This window comes from Carassius carassius, chromosome 12 (genome assembly GCF_963082965.1).
Source record: "Carassius carassius chromosome 12, fCarCar2.1, whole genome shotgun sequence".
Taxonomy (NCBI): Eukaryota; Metazoa; Chordata; class Actinopteri; order Cypriniformes; family Cyprinidae; genus Carassius; species Carassius carassius.
The window spans coordinates 9843219-9867915 of record NC_081766.1 but is presented as its reverse complement, the minus strand read 5'-3'; the positions used below and the strand labels follow the sequence as shown (position 1 = coordinate 9867915).

The following is a 24697-nucleotide window of genomic DNA, read 5'->3' as shown; positions in this document are numbered from 1 at the left end:
CAGTCAGTAGCTCACCGGTCAACTTTGTTTTACACTAATACCCGGTTACAAAGCATTAAAGGTGAGTTGTTTTCTTTATTTTGTTTACAGGCGCCGATCAGGGTCTCGAGCACACGCGGAAAAACGCCAGAAATGCGCCGTTAATTTGAACCAAGTTGTAGCAAAGTGTGCTTCATTTGATTTTTCTAACTGATATCGGTAGAAATATGAAAAGGTAGACCAATGATTTTCTAGCCAGTCGTAATTTAAAGATAGTAGACTACATAATATTATTCTTAGAAGCTGTCCATATTTTTTATACGATTTTTTTTTTGTGTGTGTCTAGGTTTTGTCCGTCTTGTTTCTGTGTTTGTAACTTGTGTCTTGTGTCCGTTTTGATTAATGTGGAGCAAGATAATTGTTCATATTATTTTAGGTCAATGTTAAGTGAGAATGTTATTTAAGTCATCATTTGATCATGCAGAGATGAATAAAAAATTAAAAGGTGTATGTTTCTAATATTTGTATTTACATAATATTTTTATTAAGCCGCCTGTTGTAGATGTCAGTATGTTTCGTGTGAATTCATTGTGTCTAGCTCTATTTCTGTTGGCCAAACTGAAGAACTGAAAATACAGGCTAAAACTAAAACGCGTAATTGTCACGTCAATCGTCAGTGAACACGCGTGCAATATTTACAGAAGCTGTCAATAAAGAGTTATAGCCACATTTTAGTTTTCCAAAAAGAAGACAGTGGGTGCGGGAGTGGGTTGTGGTTGGTTGGTGCAAGTAGCGCCCGTAGTAGCAATGACATTACATTTAAAAACGCATAATATTTAGCCTGATTTCCGTACCTAAAATACACATTTTACGCTGTTATGCATATTGATAAAAAAAGAAAAGAAAAAAAAAGCTTTTTAGCTTCCTACCAGTGGCCCTACTTCACAAAACTTAACAATTAGGATAATCAAAGGATAAAAATGAATGTCCTAATAATGAATCAGGAAGTCTTTATTGTAAAAAAAAAAAAAAAAAACAATCTACATTCCCAACTCCCAATTTTTTTAGTGACTGGTCACATCTACATTTTTTATTTATTTATTTTTTAACAGTGTTGTATATGGCTCAGTCAGTATTTTAATCCCATATATTAAATACAGGGAATACAATGGAATAGTGGATTGCAAATAAGGTCAGTAGTATACAACCCTACCCTATTAGGCTAATATTATTTAAAATATTATATATAAAGGCAAAAGAGATTTAAATATTACGCATATTGATAGCGCCTTCCTGATGTGCGAAAATTATATCTAATATTAGAATGTTTGCGGGAGCTTGCAAGACTGGACACAAATATCTTGTGAACGGGCGATAATTGCCAGAAGGGAGTGGGATCAAGAAAACAGTCCCGCACAGGGCTCCAATACAAAAATGCACTCAGTAACGTTTGTAGAACGTAAAAGCGGAATCCCGGACATTGTAGGTGTTTTAGAAATTCGGACGCATTTTTTTAGGTAAAAAAGAGGAAAATGTCCTGGAAAAAGACGACGTATGGTCACCTATACGTAGATCCTGAGCAAGATGAATTGCTCGTTGTGAATTTGGAGTCTATGAGTCAGACACCACTGAAGGAACCGTGCACTGCAAGTAATAATCCAAATATAGTGCATGTGTTTATAGGCCTATACAACAGTGTTGCTTGGCGACTTTCAAGTCAATAGTCTCTGCAGTGTCAGAAAGACAAGATTGTCTACTTGTGTGTATGTTCCGTTTGTGCACATTTATGACCATCCCGTAATAAAGAAGTTGTAAATCTAAAAATGGTGATAAGGGGTGTGTGTGTGTTTGTTTATTATTTTTTTTTGTTGTTGAGAAATGAAGAGTGCTGAAGATCTGTCTTGAATGTATGTGGCAATATGGAACAGACACTGTGAAGGCAAAGATTGTTCTTCATTGATTATCAACTAAGTTGTTGGAATTTGGCCCTCACTCACTGTCACTAGCTGCATTCCAATTGACAGTAAGTGCCCTGAAAGTGAACTTTACAACACATTCCAAAATCTAAACAACGATTCATATCCAATAAGAAGGGAGTGTACGTGTTTAGTTCGAAGAACACCATTAATGAAGGCACATCACTTTGCAGGCAATGGAGAGGGAAATGTACTGGTAACACCAGTATGTAAAGAAGTTGGTATTCAATAAACGAGGTGAAAAGGAGTGGAGGCAGCTTATTTGATTTTCAGGGAGTGTCTACAATACATTTGTTGTTTGCATAAGACACACCCATGCTTTCCAGTGCTAGTGATTCTTCAGTTCTGTACTGAATTAACCTCACCTTCAGACAGAAAATCTCACAGGATTGACAGTTTGTTGTCGAATGCTGATATTTATTATTATTATTATTATTATTATTATTATTATTATTATCATCATCATCATTTTCATCATGAAAGTGAAAAGTGAAGTGACATTCAGCCAAGTATGGTGACCCATACTCAGAATTTGTGCTCTGCATTTAACCCATCCGAAATGCACACACACAGAGCAGTGAACACACACACACACTGTGAGCACACACCCGGAGCAGTGGGCAGCCATTTATGCTGCGGCGCCCGGGGAGCAGTTGGGGGTTCGATGCCTTGCTCAAGGGCACCTAAGTCGTGGTATTGAAGGTGTAATACATCACACATGTATTACATGGTAGATATTTAGTTTTTCGGATGCTGCTAGCTACTAACAGGGCCTAATTAAAATGAGGAAAATGATCTTAAATCTCAAACAATTTACAATTTGTCTGCTAGGTTTGGCATAGAGTTGTGATAGAGCACAGTTACTTAAGACTATATACAGAAACTCAGCAGAGCTTGTATATGATCTTGTTAAACTTATAAAAAGGTAAAACGGGAAGAAAAAATGTTTCTCTTAGAGAAGTGTGTGTTTGTGTGTGTAATATATCTTTAAACAATATATGTACATAGTTTTGCTTTCTGATGGTTTTTAAGTGTAGTAAATGATAATGTCATAGTTTTGATCAAATAAAGAGAAAAGCAAATTTCCCATTATGTTAAGGGAACATTATTGAAATCATATCTGATTTAGGACAAGTTGTGCATATTTTGTTCACCGTTTCAAGAATCAGTTTGGCACTGTACTTTTAGCGTTTGCAGTGTCTCTGGACAAAAACACAGTTTCCTGTTCTGTGTTTCTCCTTTCTTCAGCCAAGCAGTCATGAAGACTCCGGCTTCCCTTCAGACTGATCTGAAGGTGAATACAGATGCCAGACTACAGCGACTCTATAGAAGCCCAAGGCTGGAAAACCGCTTTCTGGCTCAAGCGCCCACAGCTTTGTGTCACCATCTGTGCACATCTCCATCCTGGGCCAAGCAGACCTTCACCTCTTCATCATGTCCAGCACTCCAGCCAACCAGCCTGTCCTCCACCATGGCCACTTCATCTCTTCTGTCATCCACAATGATGAGCTCACTATCCTCTCCCTCCTCTCTGCTGAGCACCAAGAATACCCTCCTAATGGAGCCTTCACTTCATCCTCCAGTCTCATGCACTCTAAGCTCCTCTTACTCCCATAATCCTTTACTCTCTTCCTCCAAAATATCAACACCCAGTACCGCTCCACCTATCTGCTCCTATCCGCCACCTTCAATGGAGAAAAAATCGGGCTTAAATGAAAAGAGAGAAGTGGAAGACATGCTTTTCTCATCTAAAGTGCTTCAGAGATCTAGTGAGGAGCCTAGACAGGTATAGAGTGATTTCCTCTACTGCTTTGTAAAACTGTATGTAAATTAATATAGCATAATTTCCCTCCACATTTTTTTTATTCTTTTATCCACTGCCACACATTCGTATTAGTATTAATTCAATAAAGACTCACACATTAAACTTACTGGATTTATTTTATGGGTGATTTAGCTTTTGTGTCATGCATCTTTCACCACCTAAAACCAAATGTATACTTCCAATGCTGCACAGAAAGCACAGTATGATTAGAACAACTTGATATAGCATTTAATTTAAAGCTTTGTTTCTGCAAAAACATATAGATACAGAACTACAAATGTAGTTAATTATATTTACTCTGTACATCTTAACAGGATGTGAGACATGAAAGCTTGGAGGAGGATGACCAGGTGCTGTCCTCTGAGATGCCTGCTTTGAATATTGATTTGGATGTAGAGGGGGAGCAGATCGTAGCTCCTCATGAGGAGTTTGGGCTGCTTGAAGCAAGCGAGGATGAGCATCTTGTTGAATTGAGGGACCAGAAGGTGAGTCAAGTGAGCGCAGTTCTGGGGTTTGTGTGAATTTAAATAATAGGTAATTTGCTAGCCCTTATTTATTTTTTTAGCTTTATATGTATTATTTGGTGATTTTATATTTAGACAGATGGCACAAATATGTCATGTTATTTATTACAGTGATGGCGAAGCTGAATTTTCAACCATAAAAACATTACATCAGTCTTTAGTGTCACATGATACTTCAGAAACCATTGTTGTTGTTTTACACACATATACAGTGGGTAGAGAAAAGAATCACCCCTGCTTTAAAATAATCATGAACACAGTTTTTATTTTATCCAACTGTATTTACTCAGTGCAACTTATAACATTCAAGTGAAAGATATAAGACCAAAAATTCCTAGATTTCCTGGAGCATTTCAGTCCTTGGCAGGGCAACTGAAGCAAACAATCAATTATGGGTGGCAAGGCACTGTCTAAAGATATTTGGAATAAAGTTGTGGACAGTCACAAGATTAAAGCAAAAGGTCGTTCAACAAAATACTGACAAGGGGGTGATACTTTTTTTTCTGACATGTTGTAGTTATTCAATTGGATGTTTCCATCTTCATTTCAGGCTGCAGAGCAACAAAATGTGATTATTTCAAAGGGGGGTGATTCTTTTCTATAACCACTGTATATAGAATTATTCCTACCCCAGAAAATAATTTGACAGATGTCTGATTGTGTAATCTGTTAAAATTTGTTTTGTTTGCGCTTCAGAACAATCTGCTGAATATGGTGTGCTCCTCCCTGGTTAATAAGAGCTGTACCCCAGGTGAGAAGGACTGGGATAAGAAGACAAGTGTGTGGGCCATTATTAAGGTTCTGGCCACAGAGATTACCACAGAAGACCCTGAGTTTCTCCTAAAGGTTGGTGTTTTGTATGTGTGTCTGTTAGTGTGTGTGGGTTATGTTGTCAGCTTGTAACGTGGTTATGCATATTTGAATTGGTTTTAGGTTGCAGTCTATACTAGGCAGGAACTAAACATTCGTATCACAGCCAACTTCCTGCTGGCACTGGCTGCCCATCTGCCTGGTTCGAAGCCACACTTCAGAAGATATTTTTGTGCTGCTGTACAGCTGCCATCTGATTGGCTGGAGATCACAAGAATCTATAGCATGGTAAGTGTTAATACTAAATATATTACTGCCCTTAAAAATGTATCTCCTTTATTCCTACCATATTTAGTCTGGGTTTAGCATGGCAGATCTTCAAATAGGGATTTTATCTAGCTCTTACTGTATTATTCTTGTTTTTAATGCTTTTAAAATGTTTTTGTGCAGTGTTTCAGTAAATCTTTACCCTCCTGCCTGAAAAAAGCCCTAGTGGATAAATTTAAGCAGTTCACTGAATATCAGCTGGCCAAATACAATACACGGAAGCATCGCTGCAAGCACAACAAGAAGCGTAAGAAAGGAAAGGTAATATGTCAAAAACAGATCAAATAGATCAAAACATATACAGTGGGCTCCATAAGTCTGAGACTACTGAATATTCCTCTTTAAAAAAACTTTTAAAATTCTTAATGTTTATTTCAAGAGATTTTGAATCCCATATTTTCAGTGTTGCACACATCCTACCAACTACTATTTAACTACTATAATGAACAATATTTCACAATTTTTCTTTTGTCTTTCCACATCACTTTTAAAATGCTTTTTCTTTCAGGAAATCTCTGCTGCACAGTGGAAAAAGTGGGGTGACCTTGTCAGAGTTGATGACACCTTGCTCAAAAAATATGTGAGCTATGCTGTGTTTCATTTGATCTGTTTGAGATTACATAGCATTGCAAATTACTATTGTACATCATGTGTACTGAACATCTTATGATACCTTTCTGCATGTTATGATACAGTTGGAGAGCCAGAATCGGACTGCAAAGGATAAAAAACAGAGTGAATTCAGCCTCAAGAAAATGATAAAGCGCCTTCACATCAAAGAACCTGCAGAATATGTCATGGCCATTCTGGGAAAGAAGTTAGACCTACAAACGGGCATATACATTTTAGTAAAAAATGTAACATCCAGTCATGAGTGATTATGTTTGTTATCTGTCTTTGCATGCAGATACCCGAGTGATCTGAAGGCCTTCACTCGCAGTGGTCTTAGAGGGGTTTGGGAGAGAGAGAGAGCTGGAAAGCAGATGAAGCTTAAGCAGCCCGACACATGGGAATGCAAACTAAGTCAGGAGGGAAACAAAGCTGCCACCTGGGAGAAACTCATCGGTGTGAATGAGGGAACTGCACTGGGTCCAAAATTGGCTTAATTCTTGAACATCTACTCATACTTGTATGTTTTTTTTTGTGATTGCAGATGGACAGTCTCTTCCTTTTATGGCAATGCTGAGGAACCTGAGGAACATGATCTCTGTGGGCATCAGTGAGAATCATCATACTAAGATCCTCAACAGACTGACCTCGAAGGTGAGTGTCTCTTAATTCAGTCTTTTGCATTCTGAAACTATGTAACATGATCAAGTAATTTATCGGTTTACTGTGTTTCATCTTACAGAATGCTGTAATCAAGAGCAGGCAGTTTCCTTTCCGTTTTCTGTCTGCTTATAAAGTCATTTTGGAGCTCAGTAAATTTGGTAAGTTTATGTATGGTGTATGGTACCTGGATCAACATGTTTGTCAACCAATCAGATTTTAGGGTTAGGTTTTCATACTGATGTTGGGGCTTTAACATCTATTTCAAGTCATAATTACCCTTAATTTTAGAGGTCAGTAAAGGTTAGGACTATGTTTGAATAAGATACTGATCCAGACACTTGTCCTGCTTGGCAAAATCATACATACATGTATAATTTTACAGAAGATTTTTTGTTTTATTAAAAATATCTTACAGACCCCAAACTTTTGCAACAGTAGTGTACAATTAATTTAGTCCCTATGAAAGACACTTTTATGGTATTTTTAAGATTTTTACGGTTTTGATTTACTAAACTTTGGATCTCAATGGATGTTGATAAATCCATATTAATCTAAATGAAATGGCACATTCACACTGCATCTTTGATTGACATGTGCCTGAGGAAGCTTGAGTGATATGTTCTTCCCCTTTCAGCTGGTGGCCCTGCGGTCAAGGTGCCAAGCTCCAGTGAGATCCTACAAGGGGTCCTGAAGAAATTGCCTAAGAGCAAACGATTCCGACAGTGCAACTGGGAAACAACACCACGCAAGAGACTGAGGGTTACAATGAGTGTCCCCTTCGTCTACCGCTTATTCAATGCTAAACGTAATCTTCTGAAAAAAGCAAAGTATGTATTGCTAATTGCTTTTTTTTAATTAAAGAAAAACTTTACATACTATGATCATTTTAGATTAAAATATATTAATAGAATATTTTTTTTTTAGTTAAATTTACCCCTGCATTGACATGTTGTTGATTTTTTTTGGGTAATGTAATTTGTTAGTCAGAAGCTGTACACTCAGGAGCTTCTGAACAAGTATTGCTGTGCTTTGGAGAAAGCTGTGCAGATCTCCTGCAAATACAACATCCCGCCTCTCCCTGGACGCACTCTTGTGATCTGCAGTTCTAATTTTTCTGAGGATCGGGACTGGAGTGGTGCTAATGATGTCTGCTTGCCCCCTGAAAGCAACGAAGATACTGATGAGAATAAATTCTCAGCATCGGTCAGATATCTTATTTTTTCAGTTATTAGCACAGTATAGTTGTACTTTCATGTGTTTCTCAAAGTGACTGTGGATTTATGTTTTTGTAAGATATTGTATAAGTGATTGCATTCAATTTGTTATGAAATTCGGCTTAGTATAAATGAAACCTATTGTGGACTATATGTACTGCAGGTACAGGAAGCTTCAATGCTTTTATGCATGATGATCAACTACTGTAGCGAAGATTCCCAAGTCATGCTGCTTGACTATGACAACTTACAGGAGTTCAAGATGAAGTCTGATGTGCTTTTGGATAATGTGAGACAAGCAATGAAGCAAGTGAAGGTGAGAATTTCCCTTTTATTGTGAATATACTCTTATAAATCAAATAGTCATTCTATCAATTTTTTTCTATTAAAAAATACATTTACATTTAAAATAAAGCCCTTTAGATACAAATAAAACAATAAGAAATGTATAATAAAACATTATGAAATTTTAAATCATTTTAAGTCATTTTAAATGCTACACGTGAATTTAGTTACCACAACATTGTAATGTACTGTATAAAAATGCACATATTATATGTCTTATTAAAATATTAGTGTTTTAATCTAAATGCAAAAAAGGTGGATCCTCGGTGGAAGGTTAAAAATCCTCTCTTTCTCTGTCCCTCTTTCTCTCAGGATTTGAATGACTGTGATGTACAGTCTGAATGCATATCTTCCACAACATTCTTCGCTAAGCTAATTGAAGAGAAGACAAAGGTGTGAGCCCCTTTTGCATTTATACTTGTCCCAGGATACGTTCAATTATTTTGCACATAACATGTTTGTTAAAACGTCTCCCCCCACAGCTGGATCGTATAGTTGTATATGATAGTTACTACCCCAACAGAAATTTAATGACGGCTATCAATAACTATCGGCAAGATGTCAACCGTGATGCTGTTGTGATATTTGTGGTTCCCGGAAACACGTATGTTTTGTAAAACTTGTTTCTTCATTTGCCAACATTGAAATTTCATGTCTTTCCATTAAAATGCCTGCTGCTTTGAAAATATATTTTGTTTATTTTGAACAGGTCTCCAATGGATCATTTGAAATACAAACTGAACTCCAACACTGTAGAGCTTAGAGGGTTTAGCGAGCAGATCCTGAAGTAAGATATTTAGCTGAATCTTTAGCTGTTATACTCAATATACATACTTTTTTGTTAAATACTTTGAGATGCTTTTTATTGTAAAAAAAAAACATGCAGTTGTCAGTAAGAGCTAGTGCAATATGCATTACCATTCAGAACGCTAGGGTTGGTACAATTTAAAAATTATTATTATTTCTTTTTAAATAACCAAATTGGTCAAAATGGTAATATTTTTACAATTTAAAATACATTTTTAAAATGTGTTTTAAAATGTAATTTCTTCCTCTGATGTCAAAGCTGAATTTTCAGTCTTCAGTGTCACATGATCATTCGGAATTTAATCTAATATGCTGACGTGGTGTCAAGAAATATTTCTTCTTCTTCTTCTTCTTATTATAATCAATGTTGGGAATATGCATACTTCACCTCCATCACATTTCCATCAACTTGGTGCTTCCTTGTTGCATAAAAATAGATCTTTGAATATCTTAAATGTGTCAAACAACCTTTAAACACCACAATAATAATAATATGCTTTTTGAATTATGAGGTTCCTAGAGATTACTATTTTAAATATATTTTTTTTTATGTTAAACTTCAGCTGAGAAAGCAGCATTAGAATTGGTATGTTTAAATAAATTAATATAAACAGTCTAATTCAGATAAATGTTTTAAACTGACATGTTGAAATTGTTCATAGAATACCCCGTCTGGAATTTTTGCTGTTTGTAACTTACAGTATTTATTGTTATATTAGTGCATTCAATACTGTACATCCGTATATCTGTTTGTAAACAACAATGTATTTTACTTCTTACTACTTTACTGTTGAATCTATTTTAATAATGACAAGTCAATTGTTAATTTAGATTTTTTCTATGGTCGTAGGTTTGTCTCAGAGAGAGGCTCCTCAAGGATGCTGCAGCATGTGGAGCACATGGACAGAATCTATAACATCCCACCACCACAGGGGCGCAAAACTGAACCTGAGAGAGCGGCTGATGTCATCTCACTGCCGGCAACACCAAAGTTTAGGTATAACCATAAAAAATCCAAAAAGTCACTAGTCTTAAATAGTGTTGTCACGATACTGGAATTTAAAACTTCGATACGATACCTTGAAAATCGATATTCGATACTATTTTCGATACCACAGAGAAAATTAAAATTACATTTATGCATTTAGCAGACGTTTTTATTCAAAGCGACTTACAGTGCATTCAGGCTATCAATTTTTACCTATCATGTGTTCCCGGGGAATCAAACCCCCAACCTTGCGCTTGATAAGGCAATGCTCCACCAATTGAGCTACAGGAACACTAAAGAGAAGAAGAAAAAAAAAATATATATATATATATACATACACACACACACACACACACACACATTCATGAATATTAATAAGGTTGTCTGCATTCAGTCAAACTGATTTGCTCAGGTGAGCACCAGCCAATGAGATTCCGTTTGCACATTAGTTCCGCCCACCACTAAGACCTCTGTTATTTTTACAGGAAAACAAGGAAAATACAACAAACAGGAAAATACAAAAAAGAATATCTTTCAGCGCGTACATGTAACGCGTCAGTTCTGCATGTATGTAAGACTCTTTCTCTCTCTCTCTCCTGTGGAGAGAGGTGAACGTGACAGCTCTGCTAGTATCGGTGTATCCATACTTAGAGAAATTAGGATTGGTACCGTTCAGATGTTTTAGTATCGATACTTATCAAAATATAGATATTTTTGACAACACTAGTCTTAAAATGTTCGTCAGTCTCTCCATATTCCAATGGAGACCAGACAAGTCATTAGTATATTGGAAATTAAATACTAAAAAATAAACTTGTTCTCATCAAATCTCTTTCATTACTCTTCATAGATGGAAGAGTGTCCGAGTGTTCATCTCTTCTACGTTCAGAGACATGCATGCAGAGAGGGATGTTCTTGTTCGTAGTGTGTTTCCCGAGCTCAGGAGGCGAGCTGCGCCACACTATCTCTACCTGCAGGAAGTGGAGCTGCGCTGGGGCGTAACCGAGGAGGAGTCTAACCGTGCTGTGGAGCTCTGTCTGTCTGAGGTCTGTCGCAGCCAGCTGCTGCTTGGAATTCTGGGGGAGAGATATGGCTTAGTGCCGCCCCGCCCCACCCTACCTGAGCTTCCTCAATACAGCTGGGTAAATACATTTATTTGTCTGATAGATACTTTTATCAAAAATGTGATACAGGTGACTATTATTAATCCCGTATGGCCTTGCTGCAGTTTAATTTTTAATGAGTTAATGTTGACCAGAAAATTTCAAGCTAAAAAGGGAGGCAAAATAAAAAGTACAATATTTTTCAGAAGTTGGTGGCTAGAAATTATTATTTTATTTTTTTGAAAGACATTTAATAATTTAACTGATCTAAATTGACAGTAAAGATTATTTATAACCCATAACTGCTTTTTAAAAACTTTAACGCAACAAACATTCTTGAAAATATTAAGCAGCACAACTTTCAACAATTTCAGTGTTTCCAAAATTGAGAATAAGTGTTTCTTGATACAGGATATTTAATGTCCTGTTGATCCTTGTGCTAAAGTTACATGAATTGTTTTTATGCTTCACTCTGCCAGCTGAGCTCTGCGCCTGATGGGTTATCCATCACTGAAATGGAGATTCGACAGTTTCAAGCTCTGCATCCAGACACTGCCCAGAGCCGCATGTTCTTCTACTTCAGATCTCCTCATCTTGCCAGGTATACATCTATTTATTTATTTGTCTGCTGATTGGGTTCATTTTGTAGTTGACAGACGGGAGGCTAAAAATGAAATCATGGAAAACAGTTTCCGCTGCAAGCTAATGTTTCTGAAATTCTGTGATTTACAGGCGATACAGTATGTCATATAATCTACATTTTGTGTGTTTGTATGTTTAGTTCAGTGCCAGTGGCATGGAGAACAGACTTTGTGGCAGAATCCAAAGAAGCTGAAGCTAAAATGAACAGCCTGAAAACATGGATCTGGAACAGCAACTTCAAAGTGACAGAAAAGTGAGTTCAGTACATTTGTTTTGCCAGCACAGTGAGTATTTGTGTTTATTTTTGCACTGCTTTATATTCTCTTAGCTATCCCTGTGAATGGGGTGGGGTGGTGGATGGAAAGCCCTATCTGAAATGCCTAGAGGACTTTGGGAGGGCAGCGCTGGAGAATATATGGGAAGCCGTTCAGCAGCTCTTTGTGGAGGTCAGAATATGGTCAAAACACATGAAATTAACTGTTTTCATATGTTTCAAGTTTTTTGGGCCACTCAGTAATAATTTGAAACACGAATTTAAAGATAAATCAATTAAAACAAGAATAAGGATGATGTGGATAAATAGATATAAGTCTGACAGCATCTTCATCTGGTCCATGATTCTGGCCCAACTGGAAAATCATACTTAGGGTTTTTGATAATAAAAAAGGCAAATTTGTAAAAAATGTAATTACCAATCACTTTATAATTGCATAATCTATTCGATTTTTTTTATTATCAAACTTTGTAAAAAAATAAAAGAGAATTTTGGATTTTAAAATTTTTATTCATATCAATGAAATCAAAATAAACATTGTTTGGACATTTGATAACTTGTTTGATGAAACTTTTTGTCGAAATAATACCCCTATACACACCTAGCTTCTTTTTTTTTTTTTTACATTTATTAATTAGTTAAGTTAACTCCTCACCAATATTGATGTTATTGTTTTGTAGGAGACAGACGAAGATGTGGCCTCAGAGATTGAGGAACAAGAAGTGCATCAAGATGCCCAACAGCGACAGTTTCATGGCAGGGCAAAGCTTATTTCAATGGCAACAGAAAAAGTTCAAGAATGTCAGCAAAAAGGAGGAATTCTGCTGGTTGAGGGAAATCCTGGAGAGGGCAAAACTGTGTTCATGGTAACTGTACATTGCATAAAAAAAACTATCGTTCTTCATGTATTATTGCCAGTGTTTGATCAGTTAGGAAAAGAACACTGAAGTTAATCTGACTCTCTCTCTCTGTATCTTCTGTTTTATTAAGGCTGCCCTGGCTCAGGCCCTCAAAAACTCTGTCAAGAACAAGAAAGCCCCTCTTTGTGATGTCATATCCTACTCCACTGATGCTAGCCAGTCAGCTTGCTGTGTTGAGCAGCTTCTTCGCTGTCTTGTTCAGTGGCTGAGGAAGAGAAAAGACGACGTGGAGCTGCCTCCAAACACATCTTATAAGTAAGGAAGGATCTGATGTAACATGCATTGTTCTTTCACCAGACACATTTCATAATTATTTTCTTGTTGCACTACAGAGATTTGTTGTCCGAATTCCACTTGAACTTGAATGACCCGAACATAAAGAAGCCACTGGCATTACTTGTTGATGGGGCGGACCGTGTCCATGATGGTCGAGGTCAAAGACTGTCAGAATGGATCCCACATCACATCCCTAAAGTAAAAAAGAGAGGAACATGCACACACAAACACACACGCACACTTACTGTAAATAAGTGGAGTTAATATGATTGAACGTTCAAGTCAATTTGTTCTTTGTCCTCTCAGGGTGTCTGTTTGGTTGTGAGTGTTACTTCAGAATCATCCCTACAAAACACTATTAGCAAAAGGAAAGGTACTGTGTCATTTCCACTGGGGCAGTTATCTTTACCTGACAAGAAGGAGATTGTGCAGAAACAGCTTGTTGAGTTTGGAAAGAAACTGAGTGACTCTGCTTTCAATAACCAGGTGAATTTCCCTTTTGCTGTTTAGGAGAAAAAAAATATATATATAATATAATATAATATAATATAAAAGCCCTCTATTTTAATATTTAGTGAATGTATTGTTGTGTTTGCCCTGTAGCTTCAGACGCTGCTGATGAAGAAAGGCTCTGTGAGTCCACTCTACCTCCGTTTGGCTTGTGAGGAGCTCCGGAATTATGCCTCCTTTGAGAAGGTAAATTGTTAAAGAATGCACTTTTTAAAATGGTTTTTTAGTGATCCACACAATGTTATTTTGCAAAAGAAGTGTGAAGTTGAACACAATATTGATGATGAAAATTGTGGTTTAGATGAAGGACAGCCTCCAGTCTCTTCCTCAGTCCTTTGGTGAGCTGGTGCAGCACAGTCTGCTGAGGCTGCAGAATGAATATTGCAGAGCAGGACTGGGACGGGCATTAGCTACTCTTGCCATCAGCTCCACTGGTACAAGACATAGTATTTATTGCTCTGCAAGAAATAATTTAATTTGATGCTTTATTATAATGTTTTGTTAATTATTTTATTGGGTTCAAGTTTGGCCTATATATATATATATATATATATATATATATATATATATATTTTTTTTTTTTTTTTAAATAAGCAAATTAATAAATAATGTGTTTAATATATTAAGAAATCTGCACACAGAATCCAAAAGCTTTTTAAATGATATATTTCTTTTTTTGTTAAATTTGTGTTGGTTTTTAATCCTTATGTAAAAAATTTATTGAAAATGAATATTTCTCTAATCACTAATCTGTTTCTTTCACAGGGCTGCGGGAGAGTTCTCTTTACACTATACTGAACATGTGCAATGATTTAAACTCCAGAGGTGGACTGGTGACGTGGCAGGAAGTTCTCCATATAGCAAGGCATCCAGAGAGCCGTGTTCCCATGGCAATATTCTCTCAGCTGGCACGAACTTTGCACAGGTACAGCTCGAAATATGGTGGAATGTACAGATATAAGAAGTCACTTCTGCTTTTGACAAGAAATGTATTTTTTTTCTGTTCTTCTAATGCAGCCTAATTGGACCGTCCCATGGTCAGGGTTCTGATGACCTCCTGATTTTAACCCATCCAGAGGTGAGGTCAGCCTTTGAACATCTGTACCTGTCTACTGAAGAGAGTAGAACCAGAAGTCATCTGATAATTGCAGGTAAAATAAGATGCATGTAAATCTTGATGCATTTTGTGTGTTTTCTTTGGGGTACAGGAAGGTGTTTATTTTTTTTTTGCAGCAAGCATGCATTAAATTGAAACTTTTATATTGTTACAAAAGTTATTATTTGAAATAACTGCTGTTCTTTTCAAGCTTGCTGTTTATCAAAGAATCATGTTTCTTGTGCACCAAATTGGCATAATAGAATAATTTCTGAAGGATCAGTTGACATTGAATATTATTTCTAATAAATTACATTTTAGCTATATAAAATAGAAAACAGTTATTTTAAATCATAATATTATTTCACAATATTTTTACTGTATTTTTGATCAAATAAATGCAGCCTTGGTGAGCATAAGAGACTTCTTCCAAAAAAATCTTACCAACCCCAAACATTTGAAAGTTTGAAAGCATGTTTTTTGTATATGTTTGTTGAAAAAAATAGTTTTTTTCCAGCTCACCTTTGGGTGCAGTCAAACCCTCAGGGCAAGGATACATTTCTTCACTCTGATGCTGATATTTTGTATCAACTCCCTGCCCACCTGGTTAGTGTCTTCCTACTCTCTTCTTTGATCTTTCAGCTTTAGTGACCACTGTGAGGTTACAAAACTCATAAGAGATGTGGATTCTCTCTCTTTGCTCAGATGGGCAGTAATCAGTGGGAGCCTTTGTGTTTTCTGCTGTCCAGTTACTACTTCCTCTATGCTAATGTGCGGCAAGGACTTCTTCACCAACTTCTGGAGACCTACATTTTGTTTGGTAAGACAAGCTTCTGATTTTTTTTTTTCACAGGTTATCATATTTAATGTTTTTCCTTTTATCCATTTAGCCCAAAAATATGAGACGCATCAGCTGCAATCCAAAAGATCAACAGGTAATTTCACTTTTCTATTGTTGTACGTTTATAAAAAACTAACTACTTAAAAGGACTCAAAATATATTTAATAAATGAGTGAAAATGTGTACTAAAATTACAAATGACAATTTCTGTGGTAAACCTATACAAAATGCATGTGTGTTTTCAGATAAAATGAAGGATTTTGAAGACTGTCTGAGTTTTCTGAAGCGCCACAGCCTTCTTTTCTCCCAGTGGCCTGCTCTCTTTGTGCAAACAGCTCTTAATGAACCTTGTGACAGCTCTGCCCATTTGTGGGCGGAAAGCATGACAAGAAATGGAGGAGTGCATGCTGTAAAGTGGCTGAACTGCACAGATGCAGCACATAAAAAAGCCAGGTACTAATTTTGGTCCTTATCAATAGCATATTATTCTCATATTCCTGTTAAATGTTTAATTTAGATTTTGTTTAGATTTAATTTAATAATATAGTTTCAGACTTCTTGGACTTGGACTTGGACAAAGGTTGTTTATCTACAGTTTGTTTTAATGTTTTAATATTGTTTTCCCACTCAGTGAGCTGGTTTCTACCTTTCACTCAGAGCCGAGTTGTGTAGAGGTGAGTCCTGATGGAAAACTTGTTGCAGTGGGGACCGGAGAGGGAAGGCTTCACTTCCTACATACAGAGACTGGACAGGTAACCGTTCTAAACCAAGATAAACATTACCGTAATTTTGCTATGACTTTCAGAATTGAGATACTTCAGTTGGCTTTTTTAATTTATTTCTTGCAAACAGGAAGTGAAGTCATTGATGAGCAGTGGTGATGGCATTTCCGGATGCGTCTTCCTTGGGGATGAGCTTGTGGCAACAACCTCATTTGATGGGCAGGTGGAGATGTGGGATGTTGCGAATGGTTGCAGGTTAATTTATTAAAATTTTTTTTTTTTTTGACACACATGCGCAATTTACTTAAAAAAATAAAAAATAAAAAAGACTAAACTGTGAAAAATACTTTGTCACTTTAAGAACTGCCCACATGAATGCCCACTCCAACAAGATTACAGGATGTGATGTCAGTCCGGACAAAAAACTCTTTGCTACTGTCTCACTAGACTTAACCTTGAAGGTAAAAGCAATAAGAAAAAAAATCCTTTTAAATCTAAACTACTTGTGGTGGGGTTGTGCTGTTTTGAAGTGTTTCTCATTTATGTGGCCGTGCTCAGGTGTGGTCAGCACAGAAGAGCAAAGAGGTGGCCTCTCTCGTGAATCCCTCCCCCCTGAACTGTGTGAAGTTTGACCTTGAGAGTCAGCTTGTGGCAGTGGGCTGCTGGGATGGAGCTGTTCGTTTGTGGAACTGGCTTGATCAGAAAAACGTTATGGTGAGGAATGACTCCAAAAACACATTATTGTACCTTTTATATACTAATACATAATTTCCCTCCCAACTCTCTCTTCTGTTTAGACTCTGTTAGGTCATCAGAGTTCAGTGCGGAGTCTGTCTTTCTCTCCCTGCTCCTCTATGTTGTGCTCAGGCTGTGTGTCAGGAGAAGTGCGGCTCTGGTCAGTGACAGGGGCTGTTTGTGTGGGCAGTTATCATGCTCACCGTGGCTCCACGCAGTCACTAAACTTCCTGCAGGGAGGAAACCTCTTGCTGAGTGCTGGACATGACAGTGTGGTGAGGAATGATCTGACACTCTTCATTTTCAGTTGCTCTGCCATGCATCCTAAAACATCCTTAACATCCTTTTTTTTTTGGTCTAGGTTCATGTATGGTCTGGTGGTCTTGGGAAAACCGTTGCTGTTCTGGGAGAAGAAAAGGTACTTTCATGGTCATACATTAGAATTGCTATTTATTTTAGTATTTTTACTGCTTATACTATTAAACCTACTATAGCACACTTTAAACTGCAAAGTCCGCTCTGATTTTTTCATTTTTGCAGAACCAAAGCTTAAGCTTTTTTTTGAAACATCAACACATTGCTTTGCCACCTTGCAAGGACTGATAATTCTTTCAGAAAGTCCAAATAATTTTAGTTGAGCTCCTTTAAGGATGATGCTAATTAATAATTATTATTTGCAGATACCATCATTGCAACAGCAAAAGCGCAGCAGACGTGGAAATGAAGATGAAGCTAATGCTCTATGTGTGGCTGCAGCCAGTGGATACGCTGCTGTGGGTTACCATGGAAATGGTATCAAAATGTTCAATTTGAAATCAGGTATATACACATTTACATCCAACATGCCAACATGATATACTCAGGGCTCACATTCTCAAACTACTTCTTAATCAGTAATTATAGAGCAGGAGCAGGACTCGTACATAAATGCTTTGTGCTTTAGGAGAGAAGGTTTGGTCCAGTGAGGACCTCCGGGTCTCCATGCTCTGCCTCATGTGGATGGAGGCCAAAGGAACAGAGCTGCTACTGTCAGGGGGCATGGACCACAAGATCAGGGTCTGGGAAAGGCAAGGAGAAAATTCGGAAAACCTTGTGTTGATAGGATCTTTTGGTGTGCAGAAGGGACCTATTCTCTCCCTGGCTCAAAACTCCACCTATGTGGCTTCTGCGTCTGGTAAGTGTACACAAAATATCCACATTGAATATTTAGTTTTTGCCTACAGTTTTCAACCAATTTTACATTAAGATTAACTTTGCCATCTTGCCATCATCTAAAGGCCAAGGTATTTTTTTTTTGCACAAAAACTGTGTCTGTGCAACTTTTAAAGTGAGCATGCATGGCCCAGTTCAACACATGCAATATTCTTGGACACTCCTTATAAAAAAAAATGTTGTCACATGGACTGTGCACTGACAGTCGTGGAATGAAGACAGTTAAAGTATACTTTGGACTAAACACTCACTTGAAGTTAATCTTTAAAAACAGTAATTTAACAATGTAAAATTCAATCCTTAGTGAATATCTATTTACTTTATTGAAAATGTCATTTTGTTTTAGATGACTTCACTATTGCTCTGTGGTTGAAGAACACATTGACTTCTAAGCCCTGGATTGACCCTAAAGTGATGTGTATTCTGAGAGGTCACAATGGAGGGGTCACATGCCTTGACTTCAGTCCTAATGGGAAAGAGTTGCTGTCAGGAGGGAAAGATCAGGTACTTGCTCCCCTCACCATATATTACTGGAAGAAAATACACTATTCCTATCACACTCAAATTCATCACAATCTAATCTCATCCAACAGGCTTTGATGATATGGAAGGTAAACGCTTCTCCTCCAGTTCTTTCGCAATCCATTTCCAATTGCCACGGAGACTGGATTACGGGATGTGCTTGGACATCATCTTCTGTGGTGAGAAAGCCATTTACCAACTGCTCTTTAGTTCATTTCGAGAGTCACCTAACTTTGTGTCTGTAACCGTATACAAAATTTCTCTTACACCTCAGCTTAGCTGCTCTGGTGACTGTAAGCTGCGGATGTGGGATATCCAGACAGGATGTTTGCTGAGAGAAATCTTCTCTACTTCATCTTTGAACACATTGTGCTGTTGGGTAAGACAGTTGTGCCATGTTGCAAAGACATAAAAGTGGAAGCTGTTTATATTTATGTACTTTTTATTGTCTTAAGGAGGATCATGTAATGGCGGGATCTACAGATGGACTGTTGATGGTTTGGAAGTGGGAATCAGGCATAGAAATCACCAGGATTCAGGCACACAAGTCACGTCTCCATCACTGCACTGTCGTCTTTCAGCTAGGTTGAGTGATTTATACACACATGTACACACAAATAGCTGCCTGATATCTACATATAGAAATGTATCTCGTTTACACAGAAAACATTTTTTTGGTGCACAGATCTGGAAAAAAATGTAAAACCGGAAGACTTACTGGTAGCTTCAGCATCAGAGGATGGAACTGTTAAATTCTGGCATCCATTGCAGGTAACAAACTCAATGCTTTGCATTAATAGTGTAATGTTTAATTACATGCTTAAAAATAAAAATGGATTGACAATCAAATATTTTAAATAATCTTCAGAGGTTAATTCTAGGGATGCATAATATATTGATTCTATACTGGTCATCAGTTGTTATTTATGGAATCTTGTTTTAGGTAATTGCGTATTTGTCTAATAATTTGGACTTTTTTTTTCTTTTTTCTTTTCAGTCAAAAGTCTTACTTTTTTTTTTTTTACACTTTTTTTTTTTTTTTTAATTGGGAAAAAGTCGTAATTGTGAGATAGTCATGTTTAATAATAATAATTGTATAACACTGCTAAATGGAATCTTTAGCAAATTTTAATAGGAATATCCATTTTCATACTGTACATTATAATATTGTGATGCCTAAGTTCATTTCTAAAATTTAAAAGCGTTTTAGTTTTAGACTATAGAATAGAATTTTAATATCTGTCATTTGTTGTTATTGGCCATAAAATGAAAACAATTTCTAATTTATTTTAAAAAATTGTTTTTATAGGTACAGCATCACAACACTCTGCATGGTCACAGTGCAGAAATCCAAGCTTTAGTGTGCAAAGAGTCCGGACTGCCGGAGTTTCTCACAGTCTCAGCTGATCACTCCCTCAGGTCATGGAGCGTCACCACAGCAATGGGTAACACAACATTGTCAAAAATGCAGAATCTAAATTGATGCAAAAATCAAATTAATATTTTTGTGAAATTACAGCAGCGCATTCAAATATAGCATTTGATTTGGATTATTTTCTATATAGATTCATCCACAGAAACTCCTCACTGCCAGAAGGGCAGTGTCACATCTGTGTTCTTCCTGGGTACTGATGAACTCGTGGTGTGTGGTTATGACACAGGCAGATTAGAGATATGGCATCAGAATTCAATGGTTTACTGGAAAAAGGTAATCATGGGGTGGGAACTGACATTGTTGTTCAGTTAGTAAATATACAGTGTGAGTGCTCTATAATAGGGCTGCACGATATTGGGAAAAAATGACATTGCGATATTTTATTTTTCTGCGATATATATTGCAATATGAAATCTAATCTAATTTTTTCTTGCAAACAAAAATGGGGTGAGCACACTTACATTCTCATTTTAAATGATTTAAACATTGATACCATTGTGTCAATTGATTAATATGCGCGAGGAAGAGAGAGCAAGACAGCGCTTGTATTGTTTGAAGACAGTGAGCGTGCGGCCGGGGTCTCTCTCGCTCTCGCGCACTCTCTCTCTCTCGCTCTCTCGCACGCGCTCTCTCTCTTGCGCTCTCTCTCTCGTGCACACACTCTCTCTCTCTCTCTCTCTCTCTCTCTCTCTCTGCCCTGTCAAACTGACAGGACTTAAAAACACATGCAAATGATAAACTTTCACTCTATGATGGTTAAGCTCTGCAATTAATCCGTGAATCACATTCATCAAGGGCCGGGGAGCTGGCGCGTACAGTTGATGCATAACGGATCAACTACGACAGCCTACATCGCACATCCTGCGATGTGACTATCGTGGATTCGTACATCGTGATATCAATGCTTAAACGACACATCGTGCAGCCCTACTCTATACCCACTTTCAGTTGGAAATGTCAGAGTGAATGGCTCTGTGTGTGTTGTTTGAAGGTCAGTGATGGCAGCTTACTTTCAGTCACTGGGATGCCGGACGATGAGCTGGCGGTGGGTTCCAGCGACTGCTCTGTATGTATCTGGAAGCTGGAGTGGGACTCCAAGAAGTGCATTGTGGGGTAATGACTTTTAACCCTTTTCACTTCCATACTTAAGTTTTTAGATTTCTTTTTTTTGTGTGCGTTTTTAAATTTAAACAAATAGTATAGGTTTTTATTATCTGCCCATTTTTTTTTTTTCCAGGCTTGATGAGGTGACGTCATACAAAGTAGAGACTCCTGTGAGCTTTTTGTTCTACTGTGGCAGTCTGTTTGGAGTATATATGGATGGAAAAATCGTTGATGTGGTCTCTACTAAACACTCGACCAGAGAAGTTTATGCGTAAATAAACAATTTTTTGGTTTTTAATTTTTATACATTTTTATACAAGAATTTTTCCAAGGAAGGTGGCACAGTGCACAGTAAATAATAACATTCCTTCACTGTGTAATAAAAAGTGAATGTACAGTATGTGTGTTTTATTGTAGCTGGGCTAATGAGGTACGTCCTCTCGGCGTGATGGAGAATGATAGCAAGAGCTTTTGGGTGTGGGGACAGAAAAAGGGCATACTGTACCTTGGCCTCCTTGTAAGTTAAAAATCTGTCATTATTGTGTGATATTGAAATTGACAGTGAAAACTAATTTTTTCAAATGATCTGATTTTCAGTTGTCTCTGAATACGAGTGGCTGTCACTTCATAAACTTTTGTGAAGATGCAGTGGGTAAGAGGGTAGATGACTTGGAGATGGAGGAAAATCATGAGGATATGGAGGAGGAGCAGCAGGAAGAGCAGCAGCAGGAAGAGCAGCAGCAAGAGGAGGAGGAGGAGCAGCAGCAACAGGAGAAGGAGGAAGAGCAGCAGCAAGAGGAGCAACAGGAAGAGCAGCAGCAACAGGAGAAAGACGAGGAGCAGCAGCAACAGGAGAAGGAGGAAGAGCAGCAGCAGAAGAAGCTGAGACAGGAACGCCGGATGGAGAGACAAACTGCAATCCAAAGAGCAGAGCAGATCAGCACCTGGATCACAGCTGCAGCAGTACAGAATGGTACGCCTGTTTTAATGTACTGATCAGGATTTGTGTGGGTGTTACACACAACAACAAACACAGATTGTGTTGAGAAAAAAGCTAATTTATTTAGAAAATGTAAAGCATATGTTCCAATTCCAAGATGCAATTTAAATACTCCTTTTTGTAATGAAAACTTTTGACATTTGACGGTTTTATTTTAAATGCATTAAAGCTGATGCATATAGAATGTAAAAAAAAAAATTCATTCTGATTTTGTCGAAGAAAAAAAAAGCACGGAATAGATTTTTTATATAGAGCTCAGCATCATCAGAATAGGTAATATTATGCCTTTTTTGCAAATCAGTAGATTTTTTTTTTCAAGATGCAGGGCTGTGTAATTTATATTCCTACAATATATATATATATATATATATATATATATATATATATATATACATATATACATATACATATACATATATACATATACATATATATATATACATATATATATATATATATATATATATATATATATATATATACATATATGTATATATATATATATATATATACACACATATACATATATATATATATATATATATATATATATATATATATATATATATATATATATATATATATATATATATGTGTGTGTATATATATATATATATATATATATATATATATATATATGTGTGTATATATGTGTGTATATATATATATATATATATATATATATATATATATATATATATATATATATGTGTGTATATATGTGTGTATATATATATATATATATATATATATATATATATATATATATATATATATATATATATGTGTCACAGTCATGTTTTTTTTTTTCTACAGACTTTTTTGTATGCGGTGATTGTAAAGGGAACATGTGGTTCAACCAGCCTCCTAATCTGTCCACCTGGTCTCAAAGAAAACCGGCAAGTATTCTTATATTCTTTTACAGACATAATTATAATATATTAATGATGCAGTCATGCATTGCTGATAAACTGTGTGTCTGACTGGTCTGTAGGCACACACAGACAAAGTGAGTGTACTGCGGCTTACCGAGAGCCTCATCATCTCAGCATCTTATGACAGAACCGTCAAACTGTGGGACAGAAACACTAAGAAACAGGTATTTTAATTCATGCTTTTATACACCAGGGTTTATTCCATTTCTTTTCTGTTTTTCACTCATTTTCTATATCTCACAGGTGGGCATGTTTGTGTGTGGAGGCCCTGTCAAGGTGCTGGAAGTCAACCCATGTGACCCCAAGAAATTTGTTTGCGGCGATACGCAGGGTCAGCTGTACTTCCTGTCTTGGAAAGGTTGATTTTCTAAACAGCAGTCAAAGGACACAGTCAAATTCATTATGTTTCATTGTTTTTTCCATCAGTTGTAATGTTCTGTTCTACACATTTTATTTTTATTCTACATGCATGAAGCATTTTGCAACAATTATGCCTTAAAGCCGTGATATGAACAATAATTGATTTTATTATATAAATTTGGCAACCACTTGATTATATATACAGGTGCATTAAGTTAATAGATTTTTTTAAATTGATCATTTATGCATGAAAAGTTTTTTTGGGGGGTGAATAAACAGTCAGCAAGTACACATGAGGAAATGTGCTGTGATGTTCTCCATTGTTGAACATCTATTGTGCAGGGTAGAAATTTTGCTTCACTTTATCCCTGTTTTCTAGCAGCAGAGAAACTCCATTTGAATAGCTGATAAAACCACTCGTTTGGTGTCCATGTGTAGAAATGATATGCTAGTCGTTTTAAAATAGACCCGCGGTAACCGCTTTCTCTAGACTTCCAGAGGCCTTGGAGAAGACCCTGAAAGCATATGCTTCCCTCACAGGTGCTAAAAAGATTCCTGTAACAGACAGTGGTTATATACATTAAAATGAGAGTGTTATAGAAAATCCTACAGATACATTCACACTATATGAATTGATTCACATGTGTTTGGATCATAGGCGTTTCCAGTATTGATGAAGATATCTGTAAATCAAAGTGTGTAAACCTTTAACCTTGAACAGTCGAATGCTTTGTGGTCAGAAAGAGGTCAACACAGTTGACACACTTTTTATTACACAGTGAAGGAATGTTATTATTTAGGAACTAAAACATAAATTTGATTAAAAAAAATCACTATCATTTAAAAGTTTGAGGTCAGTGGTAAGAATATATTTTTGCACATAGTTTTTCTCTGTATGTCCCCCTTTCTCTTGTTTCTATCTCTATAGCTGTAATTGTTCACA

At 36.7% G+C, this 24697-nt stretch overlaps 1 protein-coding gene across 2 annotated transcripts; it reads left to right on the top strand.

Moving 5' to 3' along the window:
• Positions 1 to 24045, top strand: tep1 (telomerase-associated protein 1). 2 transcript variants are annotated; one of them, XM_059563387.1, is made up of 56 exons: positions 1 to 61; positions 3204 to 3741; positions 4095 to 4265; positions 5001 to 5150; positions 5238 to 5402; positions 5565 to 5702; positions 5950 to 6021; positions 6137 to 6258; positions 6349 to 6506; positions 6595 to 6704; positions 6793 to 6871; positions 7348 to 7540; positions 7697 to 7916; positions 8091 to 8243; positions 8585 to 8665; positions 8755 to 8876; positions 8982 to 9059; positions 9930 to 10076; positions 10918 to 11209; positions 11650 to 11771; positions 11952 to 12065; positions 12141 to 12258; positions 12767 to 12952; positions 13077 to 13261; positions 13339 to 13480; positions 13589 to 13768; positions 13886 to 13978; positions 14094 to 14226; positions 14558 to 14717; positions 14810 to 14943; positions 15406 to 15494; positions 15594 to 15708; positions 15779 to 15823; positions 15975 to 16182; positions 16361 to 16481; positions 16582 to 16706; positions 16813 to 16912; positions 17010 to 17165; positions 17249 to 17461; positions 17548 to 17604; positions 17867 to 18005; positions 18130 to 18360; positions 18745 to 18902; positions 18992 to 19099; positions 19195 to 19299; positions 19376 to 19505; positions 19606 to 19691; positions 20230 to 20365; positions 20498 to 20628; positions 21347 to 21468; positions 21593 to 21730; positions 21877 to 21976; positions 22057 to 22432; positions 23276 to 23358; positions 23454 to 23558; positions 23638 to 24045. In XM_059563387.1, the coding sequence occupies exons 2-56, from the start codon at positions 3214 to 3216 to the stop codon at positions 23755 to 23757; spliced, it is 8043 nt and encodes a 2680-aa protein (XP_059419370.1). In that variant the 5' UTR covers positions 1 to 61; positions 3204 to 3213; the 3' UTR covers positions 23758 to 24045. The 2 variants fall into 2 exon arrangements, with proteins under 2 accessions (XP_059419370.1, XP_059419369.1); XM_059563386.1 differs by having other exon boundaries at positions 20486 to 20628.
• The last annotated feature ends 652 nt before the right edge of the window (positions 24046 to 24697 follow it).

Bases quoted from the DNA above. Each gene is read 5' to 3' on its own strand.
- tep1 (XM_059563386.1), top strand. From the start codon at position 3,214: ATGAAGACTCCGGCTTCCCTTCAGACTGATCTGAAGGTGAATACAGAT. The intron at 6,872-7,347 runs GTAAGTTTATGT...TTCCCCTTTCAG, and splicing joins TTTGGAGCTCAGTAAATTTG to CTGGTGGCCCTGCGGTCAAG. The intron at 8,666-8,754 runs GTGTGAGCCCCT...CTCCCCCCACAG, and splicing joins TAATTGAAGAGAAGACAAAG to CTGGATCGTATAGTTGTATA.